The sequence below is a fragment of the Amphibalanus amphitrite genome, unplaced genomic scaffold, assembly GCF_019059575.1.
Source record: "Amphibalanus amphitrite isolate SeventyFive unplaced genomic scaffold, NRLGWU_Aamphi_draft 000157F_arrow, whole genome shotgun sequence".
NCBI classification, from domain to species: Eukaryota; Metazoa; Arthropoda; class Thecostraca; order Balanomorpha; family Balanidae; genus Amphibalanus; species Amphibalanus amphitrite.
The window spans coordinates 673683-686812 of record NW_024881652.1 but is presented as its reverse complement, the minus strand read 5'-3'; the positions used below and the strand labels follow the sequence as shown (position 1 = coordinate 686812).

The 13130-nt window shown below is 49.1% G+C and overlaps 1 protein-coding gene across 1 annotated transcript in view; it reads right to left on the bottom strand.

The window, feature by feature from the left end:
• Positions 1 to 12276, bottom strand: part of LOC122383176 (mucin-19-like) — a 41814-nt gene extending 29538 nt beyond the window's left edge. The window contains exons 1-4 of the mRNA XM_043369340.1: positions 11878 to 12276; positions 10837 to 11155; positions 10394 to 10548; positions 9180 to 10186 (exon numbers count right to left, since the gene is read on the bottom strand). Of these exons, the coding sequence (XP_043225275.1) occupies positions 9180 to 10186; positions 10394 to 10548; positions 10837 to 11155; positions 11878 to 12267 (1871 nt within the window). The 5' untranslated portion in view covers positions 12268 to 12276. The remainder of the gene's footprint in view (positions 1 to 9179; positions 10187 to 10393; positions 10549 to 10836; positions 11156 to 11877) is intronic.
• Positions 12277 to 13130: the final 854 nt, after the last annotated feature.

The following is a 13130-nucleotide window of genomic DNA, read 5'->3' as shown; positions in this document are numbered from 1 at the left end:
TCTAACTCCGTAAAAAAGGGAGCTACGGAAACAAAAGCGATACCAAACGAAAGGTCCTTACGAGACGATTCTAAAGCACCTAAAATTTTTGACCTCAGGTCAATTTTCAAGGTCAGAGGTCAAGGTCAAAGGCAAAAACCGGCACTTGTGTAGTGATCTCAAAGTAAGCCTTCTAGAGGACGGCAGGCTGCATCAAACCGGCAAAATTGGGTGTCAAACGAAAGAAGAGAATCTGAGGATTCCGAAACTGTGCTCAAAATCAAAGGTCAAGGTCAAGGTCACGCTCAAAATTGACCTCAAACTTGGCACTTTTTCGTACATCTTGCGTGCTAACCTCCAAGATGTTTTGAAATGTTTTGAGGCTTATCAGTTCCCTATTTGTGGTTCATCTTACAAGACAAGGCTGCTCAAAGGTCAAGGTCACAGAACAGTATCCCTGCTAGAGGCTATTTCACTAATTCAAGCTAGTAAGGGTGTCCCAGAAGTCTTGAAGCTTTTTTTATTTTTGTCGTGTGACCTTGCTATGCCACTGATTAAGGCAAATGACGCCTCAAACGAAAGAGAATGAACTGAACTTTTGTATTTTCATGCGTAGAGCACCACTTTAGTTAGGTGGCCCCCGTTGTGAGTCGCGCAAGATTGAGCACGAGAGATCACGTTCTTCGCTGCCGCCAAGATCTCCCGGTTTGCGAAACACCGGTGTCGCCATGCCCGTTTCTGGTCAGCTTCAGAGCCTTATTTCATGAAGCAAGCCAGGAAACAGAGTATTGGATCTCGGAGAAAACATTAGCAACATAATGATTTACTGATCAGAAAGTCTCCTGACATGTTTGCACGCATCCATTACAAAAATAAGGCTCAGCTGCTTGAGCGCGCTAAGCAACAGCCCGTTGTAATCCTTTGATTCGTTGCATTATTATGGGGCTAAAACAAATATCAACCCGTCGCAAATATATGTCGCTAATATTATGTCGCTCGCTTCAGGGAATAAGACTCTGAAGCTGACAAGAAACGGGCATGGCGACACCGGTGTTTCGCAAACCGGGAGATCTTGGCGGCAGCGAAGAACGTGATCTCTCGTGCTCAATCTTGTGCGACTCACAACGGGGGCCACCTGACTAATGTGGTGCTCTACGCATGAAAATACAAAATTTCAGTTCATTCTCTTTCGTTTGAGGCATGATTCGCCTTAACCCTATTCCTGGCGGGGGGGGGGGCCTCAGGAGCCCCCCCCCCTGAGGTTTTTTGGTTATTTCTCCCAAACGCGTTGAGCTAGGAAGCTCAAATTTTCTGACTTTTCCTATAAGGCTTCTACGCAACATGTCTGAAAATTTTGAGTTGATCTGACCTCAGGTCAGGTCACCAGAGGTGGTTTGGTGACCCTACCTCAGAAAAGTTTGCAATCACGCCAGAGCTAGAGTTTTTGACCGATCGATTTCTTCTCTTCAGGCTTTAGTTAGGGTACCAGTATGTGCAATTTGTATATCTCGGAATTTTGATATCGGTGACCTAAGGTCAGGTCAGTTTCGCGACCTCCCCATTATAAGTCAATGGGGGAAAAATCAACTCCCTGTTTTTACCACTAAAACGGGTCGGAAGGGCCCCATATACCATACATGACTTCATATACGATCAACCTTCACTACCTTGAGGTCTGTTTTGCTGTTGGGCAGCTTTGAGGTCATGTGACGTCATCAAAGGTCACCAAAGGTTTTTGGGCAATAACTCCGTACAGGAACAAGATACAGATGCGTGGATGGTCTCAATGTGTTCAGCTCGTCAAGACGCATCGAATGATATACATGATGACCTCGAGGTCACGTGACCTGAGGTCAACCTTTGACCTTGACCTTTCGAGGTCAACATATATATCATTCGATGCGGATTGACGAGAGGATCACGATGATGCCCTTAGTTTGTTCCTATCTTGACTAATTCGAAAGTTATTCGAGAAAAACTCTCTCCATATCTAGCGCCGCCATTTTGACTTTTTCGACCCCTGTGACGTCATCTTTGACCTGACCTGAAAATGACCTTCGTAAAAATTGTAGACCTTGTCCATGCGTATCCGATGCCGTTTACCGCTTGTCGCTATCTTGCTTCGTTCTCGAGATCTCAGGGGGGGCCGAATCGGCCCCCCCCGCCAGTTTCTTGTCCCGGCGGAGCCCGCCAGGAATAGGGTTAATCGGTGGTATAGCAAGGTCACACGACAAAAATGAAAAAGCTTCAAGACTTCTGGGACACCCTGTAGTAAATAAGAGAATTTTGTCATCCGGAAGCTCTAAATGAAGGCTTAGAGGAAAATAGATGCCAGATTCGTGATCAGCGGATACAAATCCATCATAAACGACCTTTCATGTGTCAAGGTCAACCAGAGGTCATTCGAGGTCACATGAGGTCAACATAGAACTTGACCTTTTCCGAACAAAATATATATCATTCGACGCGGCTTGACAAGGCGAATGCGATGGTATCACTGCCGTAGCTCTAGGACCATTTTTGTCGAAGTTATTTGCGAAAAACTAAAACCACATTTCGGGGTCGTTGACCTGACCTCTGACCTCAGGTCACCAAAACTATTTTTCTATTTTTCTCTAGGTCAAACGCTACACAACCGTGCTCGTAATTTGTCTTTATCTCCAAAACTCTATTTTTAGCAGCTATTTGAAGTTTGCGTCTGTGACGCCGAAGTTTGCCGTGCAGGGGTCTAGAAAAATGGACCTTGTGACGTCATCAAGGGGGCTAGGTCCAAATTTTTTACTTCAGAAGATGTCAAATTTATGGGAAAAAAGGTACTGAAAGTTTCGCTTTCCTATCCCTAAGCGTTCGGGAGCTATCGCAAATATTCGCCAGGGGGGGGGGGGCGAAAAACGCCCCCCCGGGCCCGCGAGGGTAAAGCAAAAAAATTTGGGCTCTTAAGATCCGCCTTGTTGAGAGCTTTCGATTGCCGTTTTCCCCGTCTTTCTACGACCATCGGTTCGGAAGTTAGACAGGGGGGGCAGAATCTGCCCCCCCCCAGCAGGGCGCGTATGGCTGAATAGCCCAGCGGGGCGCGGGTTAACGCCCCCCCCCCCCCCAGCAAATGGTGGGTGGCGAAATACCCCAGCAACTGCCGGGATAACTGACATGATATTGGTGATCATCACCCCGAACAACCCCAAAGAAGCCACGTTTTACGACGTTCTAACAGGTCCCGATTTACCGACTTTTGGGTCATTGACCTGACCTGCAAGGTCAACCAATGACCTAGGACCTTAAAATTAGGTATCATCGGCTTCCTCTCGTCACGGGCAACACGCTCGTTTTTTCCGCGAAGCTCTAGCTCGATCAGGGGCGAAACGGCAAGGGGGGGGGGTCCAACGGACCCCCCCCCCCTTATACGTTCGCGGCTGGAAAAACACCAATACGGGCGAAGGTTAAAGATTAATCACCTGACCTGACCTTCAGGTCACCTTGACACCCGCCCTAATGCATGGGACTACTATCTTTTCGCATGTGTGAACGCTGGAAACCACAAAAAAACTGCAAACGCGCGGCTAATGCAAGCCGACATACGCCGAATCGCGATTCCGGCCAAACATGGCCTCGAGAAAAAGGTCACAGGTCAAAGGTCATTTGGGTCAGGGTGATGAAATGTTTAGGGTAGGTGTAAAATTGATTATCCCGGCAGTTGTTGGGGTAGGGGAGAGTGGGGCACATTCGTGCAAAAAATGGATAAATCCATATATCTGTTCGTCGGTTAGTACAATGGCAAAATTGTTGATTGTAGTATGGAAAGAAACTATTGCAGATATTTTTCCTTTTTAAAAGTTATCCTCTAAAGTTATCGGTTCTATTAGAAAAAATGACTTTTAATAACTCTGAACTTTTGCACGAAACTGCCCCACCTATGGGGCACATTCGTGCAAGGGGTGGGGCACTTCCGTGCACCCTGCAAAGTTCGAGGAATTACCGGGCATTGCCAAAAATTTATCAACAGAAATTGGCAGGGGGTCCTTTCACTTGATTCCTTTCGACAAGAATGCATTGCACAACATATGTAGAAAGAATGGGCTGGCCAACAAGAATGTGCCAACTAGTGCCGGCCATCGACCCACATCCGTGACCTCTCCAAGGTCACGTGAATTACTTGTCACGACGTCGCAAGCAGCCGAGGCTGAGTCAGGCGAGCGTCACTACTACAGATAAAGTCATAAATCGCAAAAACGAAAAAAATATGGAGGAATGTGCCCCTAGGCAGTGCGTACACGAACCTGCCCCACAACGTTATTTGTAAAATATTTCAAAATTTCTTATTAAAAAAATGACAGTTTTTCAACAAACAAGTTTGCAGCAGTTCCGTGAATAAAGTGCGATTCTTCGCCCTCAATTTTGAAAAGTTTACCCACATTTCCGAGTCAGGATCACGAAAATGGATGATATGAGAAAGTTTGGAAAGCGCACGAATATTACAAATTTGCGTTTTTATCCAGCATGACAGCAGGTACAGTGTTATCTTCTACGCTGAGCGAAGGGCGGCAATGATAGACATATTTTCATAATTTACCTTTAGCTCGTGCAGTCACTCGTCTTCCCATTAACTGCAAAAAACGAATGTGCCCCATGCACGAATGTGCCCCACTCTCCCCTATTTTGCCATCCACCGTTTGCTGGGGGGGGGGGCGATAACTCGAGAACCAATAGGCGCAGCGAAACGCACGAGGCGGAAAACGAAAGAACGCGACGAGACGCTTCAGATGAGTACTTTTAAGTTGAATTTTGAGTTCACAGGTCGGGTCAAGGTCAGGTCAAACCCCTGAAATCGGGTTTTCAGTAGCATGGACTTCAGAACCTCGCAATGGGCGCCTCTCGTCATAATTTCTGTCACAACGGTGCACAATCCTTTATATAAGGCCTAAAAGAGTGTCAGATCCGTGTAGGAGTCAGTCAAGCATAGGTCAGGGTCAAGGTCAGGTCAACCAGGTAGGCACATATCCCCGAAAATCAAAACTGATATTCGCAGCCTGTGACACATGTTTAAGGGGTAATTTTGGACGTAGAACACGATGGTGGCATTCATTTTATCATATGTGTACGTGTTTGGTTCAAAAAGTTAAATTGAAGAAATGCATGTATCATGGTCGTGAAGTAGTCTAGTCACGATAAATTGCCAAGATTCAGTTCAAGATTTTGGAAAATGCGGAACGATGATCAAAAATCGAAGATAGCCATTTGATTGTTCATGGTATTGGCAGTCTCATGGCGTTTACGGCATGTCTGTATGTCTTATCTGTGATTTGATGTTTTTTGAACATATGCCGTTTTTGGTCGAAAACTCAGAAATTATTACGTCACTAAAACCTCGATATCTCAAGCTTCGGCCGATTTTTTTGAAACTTTGTGACAGGAAACTTCAATCAATTTCCTACAGGTACCCAAATTGTGTTTATGCTGTAGCGCGGCGAAAAAAGTGGGGGCGTTTAACGCCCCCCCCCCCCCCACCCCCAGCAACTTGCGGGTTAACGCGAGGGTACTGAAAGTTTCGTTGCGATCGGCTGCTTTTTACGCGAGTTATTCGCGAAAAACCGATGGCAGAAGGGGTCCGTTCGACGCCTCCCCCTCCCCGCACTATATGGGCGAGGGTTAATTTAACCCTCGCCCGCACATGCCATTTTCCCATCCTAGAACGCACATGGGGGGGGGGGTTGCCACCCCCCTCCGCGCCATTTCGTTCCTGTTGAAGATAGAGCTTCGCGGTAAGGACCAAAAATATTCTTTGGGAAGAGACGAATCCAATGATACCCAGTTTTACCTTCTCAGGTCAGTCATTGACCTTCCAGGTCAGGTTAAACTAAAAAATGTTCCTGTTTTGGGTCACCGTTGGATATTAAGTGCGCTACTTATCATATACCGATGACGATGCCGTTTTCTGGTGCCAAGCCAGCTAGAACCTCTTTGTCACACTTCCCGACCAGGTTTTTGCGGCTGAGGTCATTTCAGGTCCAGCTAGTGTTTGTATGTCTGTGTGTGTCTGTGTGTATACTGATGTGTGCACCGATTGTTTATGTGTCCATATTACCTACATTAAATCATGATCTGAGAAGCTTTTACCAAAAATACAGTCAACAAAATTCACGAAAAGCAAATTCAACTTGCCTAACGCAATTATTTTAGATGACCTAGGTTGACCTAGACCCTGACCGTGACATCAGTACATCGTCGAACAACATGTTCCATGATAGGTGGGAGGTAAGACTGGCAAAAAAAGGCCGAAAGCAAGGTGTCAAAAGCTCATAAGGCCCATAGCCAACGCAAGATGTTAATAATTGGTCATTTGGGTCATGACATGACCTGAAAAAGAAAGTCATATCTCCGAAAAAAAAAAACAGAAACCTGAAAGTTGAAATTTTCAGTGGACATCAAGAAAGGATAGAGGAGCAGCTATAAAAAATCAGGCTTCTAGCTCTAAAGATATTGAGTGCAGAGCAGAAAGACTACCTTGGGGGGGACCCCCATGTGCGGGCGATGGTTAACAGTCTTCTCTATCATCATGCAAAAGGGTATGGAGTTATTTATTAGCAGTTACTGACTAATGCTAGCGCTGCAAACGCCCAGCACAGTACATTCCTTACCCGACGGTGGTTTTCGCCGCCATACTCGTACTAAGATTACTACCAATCCCGGCCATCAGAGTTACGATCCCGCTCCGTTCGGAGTAGCGGCGTCAATCGGAACTTAACCTTCCAGGCGGTGGGGGGGCAATTTTTTGCCCCCCCCCCCCTTTAGTTTTTTCGATATATCTCGAGAACCGCTGCGCCGATCGTCACCAAACTTTCAGTACCCTCCCGGGAGCAGCTAGCGCACATGGTGACCAAAATTTTTTCCAAAGGCTGCGATAGGTTGGCCGCTAATGACGTCAGAGTGACGTCATTTTTGCCATTTTCGACCCAAAAAAAGGTTTCGCGGGAAGAGCTGTCAGGCCTACAGCTTTAGAGATACAGAAAAATGTTTTAGACATAAAAGGTGTGGAATTAAAAGAGCTACAAAACTGCTATTTCGGTTTTTCGCAATTTTTGGATTTTGACCCCCAAAAATCAAAAAATAGATTTTTTGAATATAATAGCCAAAAAATCCAAAAAGTTTTTTGAATTTCGAAAAAAAACGGAATATATGTGATAACCCCTACCGCTTTCTATCTACATACCAAATTTGAGATCGATACCTCTTTTTTGGCCAAGTTATAGCGAAAAAACTGTTCAAAATTGATGACGTCAAATTTTCAAACTCAATTTTTAGCAATTCTAGACCTCGTAGCGCAAAACAAAGACCACCATTAGACTCCCCGTGACGAGCTGCATCGAATCGATACCCATTTTGTGCAAAAATATCAACTTTGAAATTTGACCTTTTTTGACCTGACCTTGACCTGACCTCCACCAGAAAGTGACCTAAACCGTACCTGATGGTCTTATAACCAACACCATTGAGTTGGAAATGAAAAACTGGCCATAAAACATGCATCGCATAACCTTAGTAAAGTTGGGCTCATGTGGTGACCCTTGGTGACCTTTGGTGACCTGACCTGTGACCTGACCTGGTATGACCAGTGACCTCTAATAGCAACATATGTACTAGACAACTGGCGCCTTATCGCTGATTTTCGACAAAATGCGTTTTACTCGGTGTTATAGCGCTTTCCCTAGAAGCCCCGTGAACGGTGAAACATTTTATCTTTGACCTGACCTGTGACGTCATCGGTGACCCCGAGGTCAATGAAACTTGGTTTCCCTCGACAAATTTGACAGGGCTATCGAACGCCGTTTGAATTTTCCGGATCCGTCCAGTAGTTTCGGAGATACGGGGGGGCAAAAAAGTGCCCCCCCCCCCACCGCGCGGAAGGTGGCTGGTAGGCCCACCGCCTGCCGGGTTAAGTCTTTGGAATTCCGATTTTATCCAATGTCCAATTCGAAATTCGGTTGGATAATGACAGCAGGCTTTGAACAACTTTGGACAATCGCTTGCTACACCTCAACATTTTTATAAAGTAATCGTGTTTAACATTGATTGGCTATTAGAAAGCTCAGCTTTCGATATGATTACCACTTTTGAGCTGGTAACGATACATTAATTGCAAATTAACCCTCGCCCGTAAACGGTGTTTTACCACCTTCGCCCATGCAGGGGGAGGGGTGCGACCCCCTCTGGCGTTTGAAAACGGAGCGTCATAGAGCTTAGCGGAAAAGACCAACGGGTTGCTCTCAACGAGATCTCGCGATTGGTGGTATATTTTCTGGTCCTAGGTTAATATTTGACCTACTTATGACCGGTCAAAGGTCAATTTTTCGGAAAAAATCTAACTTTTTCAGATTTTCGCGCCGATCGCGGCAAAACTGTAAGAGGTATCGACTTGAAAACTTCACTATCGTGATCCTCGATCAATTTTCTATCGTTTGGTGTGTATTTCGATGTCATAACTCTAAAAATGATGCGTTGGGAGCGTCGGAAGTCTGCAAGGTCATTTGTGCATTGGGTCACGTCAGGCGTGTGACGTCACTGACCTGACCCTGACCCCAAATGAACTACAAGAAACATCCGACGATGCCTGAAATTGATAGCAAGTTCGAATTCAGGGCATCAAAATACCCCGAAAAGGCATACAAGTGCAAGAAGTCATTACAGGTCAACCGAGGTCACTGACCTTACCTTGACCTTTAGTAACCTTCAAAATGTCAACGGACATTGTGCCAATGTCAAATCAGCCAGTTGTGATTCTAAAACAATCCATCAGTGTGTCAGGTCAGTCGGCATTTATACCAATGTGAAGCAATCTCCAATTTAGCGTAAATCTGGCTGGAGGTTGTTCCCTTTATGACATCATAACTCCGTGACCTGACATGACCTTGACAAAAAACAAAAGTTGCGCAAAGGATGCCCCAAAGGGTACTGAAAATTTGAGCAGGCTATCTGAAACGGTTCGGCGTGTAGCTAAGAAAAACCTCAGGGGGGTGCACCCCCCCCCCCCCCCTATATGGGCGAGGGTTAAATAACGGTGTTGAGTTAAAACTACGTAGATGTCGGACATCTTTGGACAAATGGCTGGCTTGGACATTTTTGGACAAACGGTCGACGTAAGCATTGGACATTGGACAGACATTGGACATATGTTTTCTAAAATAGACATCCCTAGTTCGGAGCCTCACCCATTGGTCGGGGCCGGGGTGGACGCAGTGCCGGCACCAGTCGATCCAGTGGCGGCGGCCGGTGGTGCCGACGGGGCCGGGGTGGCCGCAGCGCCGGCACCAGTCGATCCAGTGTCGGCGGCCGGTGGTGCTGACGGGGTCGGGGTGACCGCAGCGCCGGCACCAGTCGATCCAGTAGCAGCGGCCGGTGGTGCCGACGGGGCCGAGCCGGAGCTGATCGGCTCAGGCGCCTTGGGGGCGGACGAGTTGGCCGGAGTAGGTGGCTTGGCCACGGCGCCGCTCTCGCTGGAGGCCGGCTTGGACGCGGCGCTACCGAACGACGGCCATCCACCGAACACTGATGAGCCGGAGCCGAACGGAGACGACTGGGCACCAGAGGCCACACCAAAGCCGCCGAACAGAGAGGCGGGCTTGGAGTCAGTCCCGGAGCCGCCGAATATCTGGTCTTCTTTGGATGTCTTGTCGCCGGTGGTCGCCCCACCGAAGAGAGATACGGCTTTGTCAGTTCCCTTTTCTCCGAACACCGATGGGGTACCAAAGATGGACGTGGTTTTGGTTTCGGAAGAGGGCGTTCCTCCGAAAATAGACGCAGGTTTGGTTTCAGTTGACGACGCTCCTCCGAAGTTCGAAGTTGTCTTGTTACCCGATGAACCTCCAAATATTGACGTGGTCTTTGTGTCCGCTGCCGCCGCCCCTCCGAAGATCGAGGATCTAGACTTGTCGGCGTCGCCGCCGAATGAGAATTTGAACGGCGAGGAGGCTGCGGACGTGACGCCGAACTCGAACGTGGCCTTGGGAGTCGCCTCGACGACCTTACTCTGGTCGCCGCCGAACGCAAACCAAAACGGGGCAGCCTTGAAATGGAAGGAGCTGTTGGGGGTGGCCGCTCCGGCGCCGGCGGCGGGGGCGGAGGTCACGACGCTGGGGGTGGTGGTACTGGAGACCGCGGCGCCAGAGCCAGAGGTCGAGCTGACAGGCCCCTCCTCCGTGGTGTTCTCGCCCCTTGCCTGCGATAGAAAACGGAACGGGTTATTTTAGTGCAGGTTCTACATCCAGTGGAACACATAAAAATATCATAAGAATCGAGGAAAAATGCCAACCGCACTTGAGTTTGGAGCAGCGATTAATCTAGATGAAAACGTGCATGCATACAAAATGACATCTCACTAAAACACTCGTTCTGACTGTTGCCTCAGCTGACTGTTGACTCTTACCTCTCCGGGCATCTGGTCCCAGCAGCCGCGGCATCCCCGGCACGGCGGTCGCTGTTCGTACAGGTAGAAGCCGGCCGGCAGCTGGAGCCGGGCGGCGGCAGCGCGCTGCTCCTCGGTCGGCTGAACCTCGCCCACCACAGTCACCTCATCCGGGTCTGTCGTGGTAAGAGAGAAGAACGGCGGTGTTAACGGATAGCGAAAGCCATTAGACGTCGTGTAATGATTGAAACGGCAACACATTTCTTGTAAGCTCATCGCCCCACCACACCGATGACAAGACATCGTCAGACCATTATTTGATCCCACTATTTACACGACAGTACTAAGTACGCCTGAACGTCTCATGCATGACTACCTGCCATTTCTTAAGCAATGCTATAGTATCAGCCTAGCGTGGGTCTCCTGATAGCTGTGCGCGATGATTATGCCTTTCGCCAACTTACCAGAGTCTGTTGCTGCCGCTGTGGCGCTGGCGGTGGCCGGCAGTCGGAACGTGAAGCTGGTGCTGGGGCCGTCCGTAGCCGTGCTCTGGGCAGCCGGTGTACCACCGAACCTGCTACCGAACGAGAAGCCGGAGATATTCGGCTTATATATAACGAGATATTCGGCGTTATATAACGAGAAGCCGGATTCAGTGGCGGCGGCCGGTGCAGCGGCGGGGGCGGAGGTCGCGGCGCTGGAGGTGGTGGTATTGGAGACCGCGGCGCCAGAGCCAGAGGTCGAGCTGACAGGTCCGTCCTCCGTGGTGTTCTCGCCCCTTGCCTGCGATGGAAAACGGTGCAGGGGCGGCTTTAGTTCAGACATCCAGTTGAACACATCAGTAGTTGAACACATGAAAATACATTATAAAATAAAGGAACAATGACATGGTGACAAGGGAACACTTAGCCCTCGCTGGACCTTTTATATTTTCTACATACTCGCACGTGCCGGCCGATGGAGGGGGGGTACGAACCCCCTCGCCGTTATGCCCCTGATGGAGCTCAAGAGCGTTGCGGAAAAAACGAGCGTGTGCACTGTTACCATACGCAGTAAATGATACCCGATTATAAGTCCGCGCTCCGCTGGGGGTCCTGGATTTCCACGCCCTGCTGGGGAAGTTGGGGCTCCCCAGCACTCACCGCACCCGGCTACGGGCGGTGCTCGGCTTACGGGCAATCCCGCATGGGATAAAGTTGCCCGTCCAGCCCGGATCAGGGGGTTGCGGCGTGGAGGAGAAGGATTTGACTATCCTGAGCATGGAAACGATGGAACGGTGCGGATATCGATGGAGGCAGATATAGTCACTATAAGCTGAACATTCCATGAGCAAGGTTAGCAGGCGAACTGGCGACGAAATGGAGAGTGTGGTACTTTTATCTGGGCAGACAATAGTGATGGACAGAGTGGGGCGAGAAACTATTAGCCACGTGCCTCGGGAAAGGTAGTGAGCCCTGGGGGCATCGTTCGTAGCTGGCTGACGGTTTGTGTTCTGACTGACTGACCTTGGCCGGTGTGCTGGTGGCGCCCTCGGCGGTCGGCGGACGGAACGAGAAGCTCGGCGTGCTCGGCTGAGCAGGTGGCGCTGTGGTCGGTCCAAAGCTGAAGCCAGTGGAGGCGGCAGCAGAGGCGCCAGTCGTGGTACCGCCAGTCCAGGCCGACGGCGCCTGGCCGAACCTGAGACCGCCGTTCGTGCTGGAGACCGTCCCGGTAGAGGGCGTCGTCTTACTAAACCCCGACCCGAAGATGGTGGAAGCCGTCGTGGCGGGGGCCTTGCCACCGCAGGAAAACAGCTCTTGCGGTATGGGGAGCTGCTGCAGCTGTGGTGCCGCCTGCGCCTCCAGCTGCTTCTGGTTCTTCATCTGGTCCACCTCCAGCTGCTTTGGGTTCCTCATCTGGGCCACCTCCAGCTGCCGAAGGGGCAGAAGGAGTGTCAGAGGTGGAGACTTCAGTGACAACGGGACACTACCTAGGAGCACGACACACCAGAAAATGCACAACACTTATCGCTCCTCGCCATGCGATGAGATCCAACACAACATACCGGCGATGGTTAAATCAACAAGGATCAGTGAGATAAACATGGTCAGCACAGTGAAGGTCTCTGCCATTGATGATGCGATCGGACATTGTTGTGACTGCACAGGCCACCCACCACTGGGTTTGACGGACCAGCAGCGCTCCGTCCAACTGGGCAAGGCCATCTACATATAGAAGGTACAGTCACTCCCCCGCCGACCAATAAGAGACAGATCCTGAGTGACGTCACCCCTGATGCTCGCAAGGGGTACTCCATTCCTTTACAACGTAAAAATGACTAATCTAATTTGAAAATTGTTGGTGACACTGTACACATATCGCTCATCCGTTGATGTCAATGGAAAGTCCAACTAATTTTCTAGCGATAAAAAAGGGCAGCAATATGCTAAGAAATGACCGGTTTTGAAGATATAGACGATTTAAAAATCCTCTGCAGTTGCAGGAAATCAACGTAAAAACGCATCGAGGTTATATTTTTACTATGAAGAATTTTTCAGTAAGTTTTTAGATATGGTATCGATTTATTCAACAACTTTATTAACCCGCGCACCGACGGGGGGGGGCGGATATCCGCCCCCCCCTGAGGTTTTTCGCGGATAGCGGGAAAACCGCGGCGCGTAGCGCCGCGAAATTTGGTATGACTATTCCCTCATCAATTTTACACATGGTGTGCAAGTTTAAACCTCCTAACTTTTAAGGTCAGGTCACCAGGTCACTT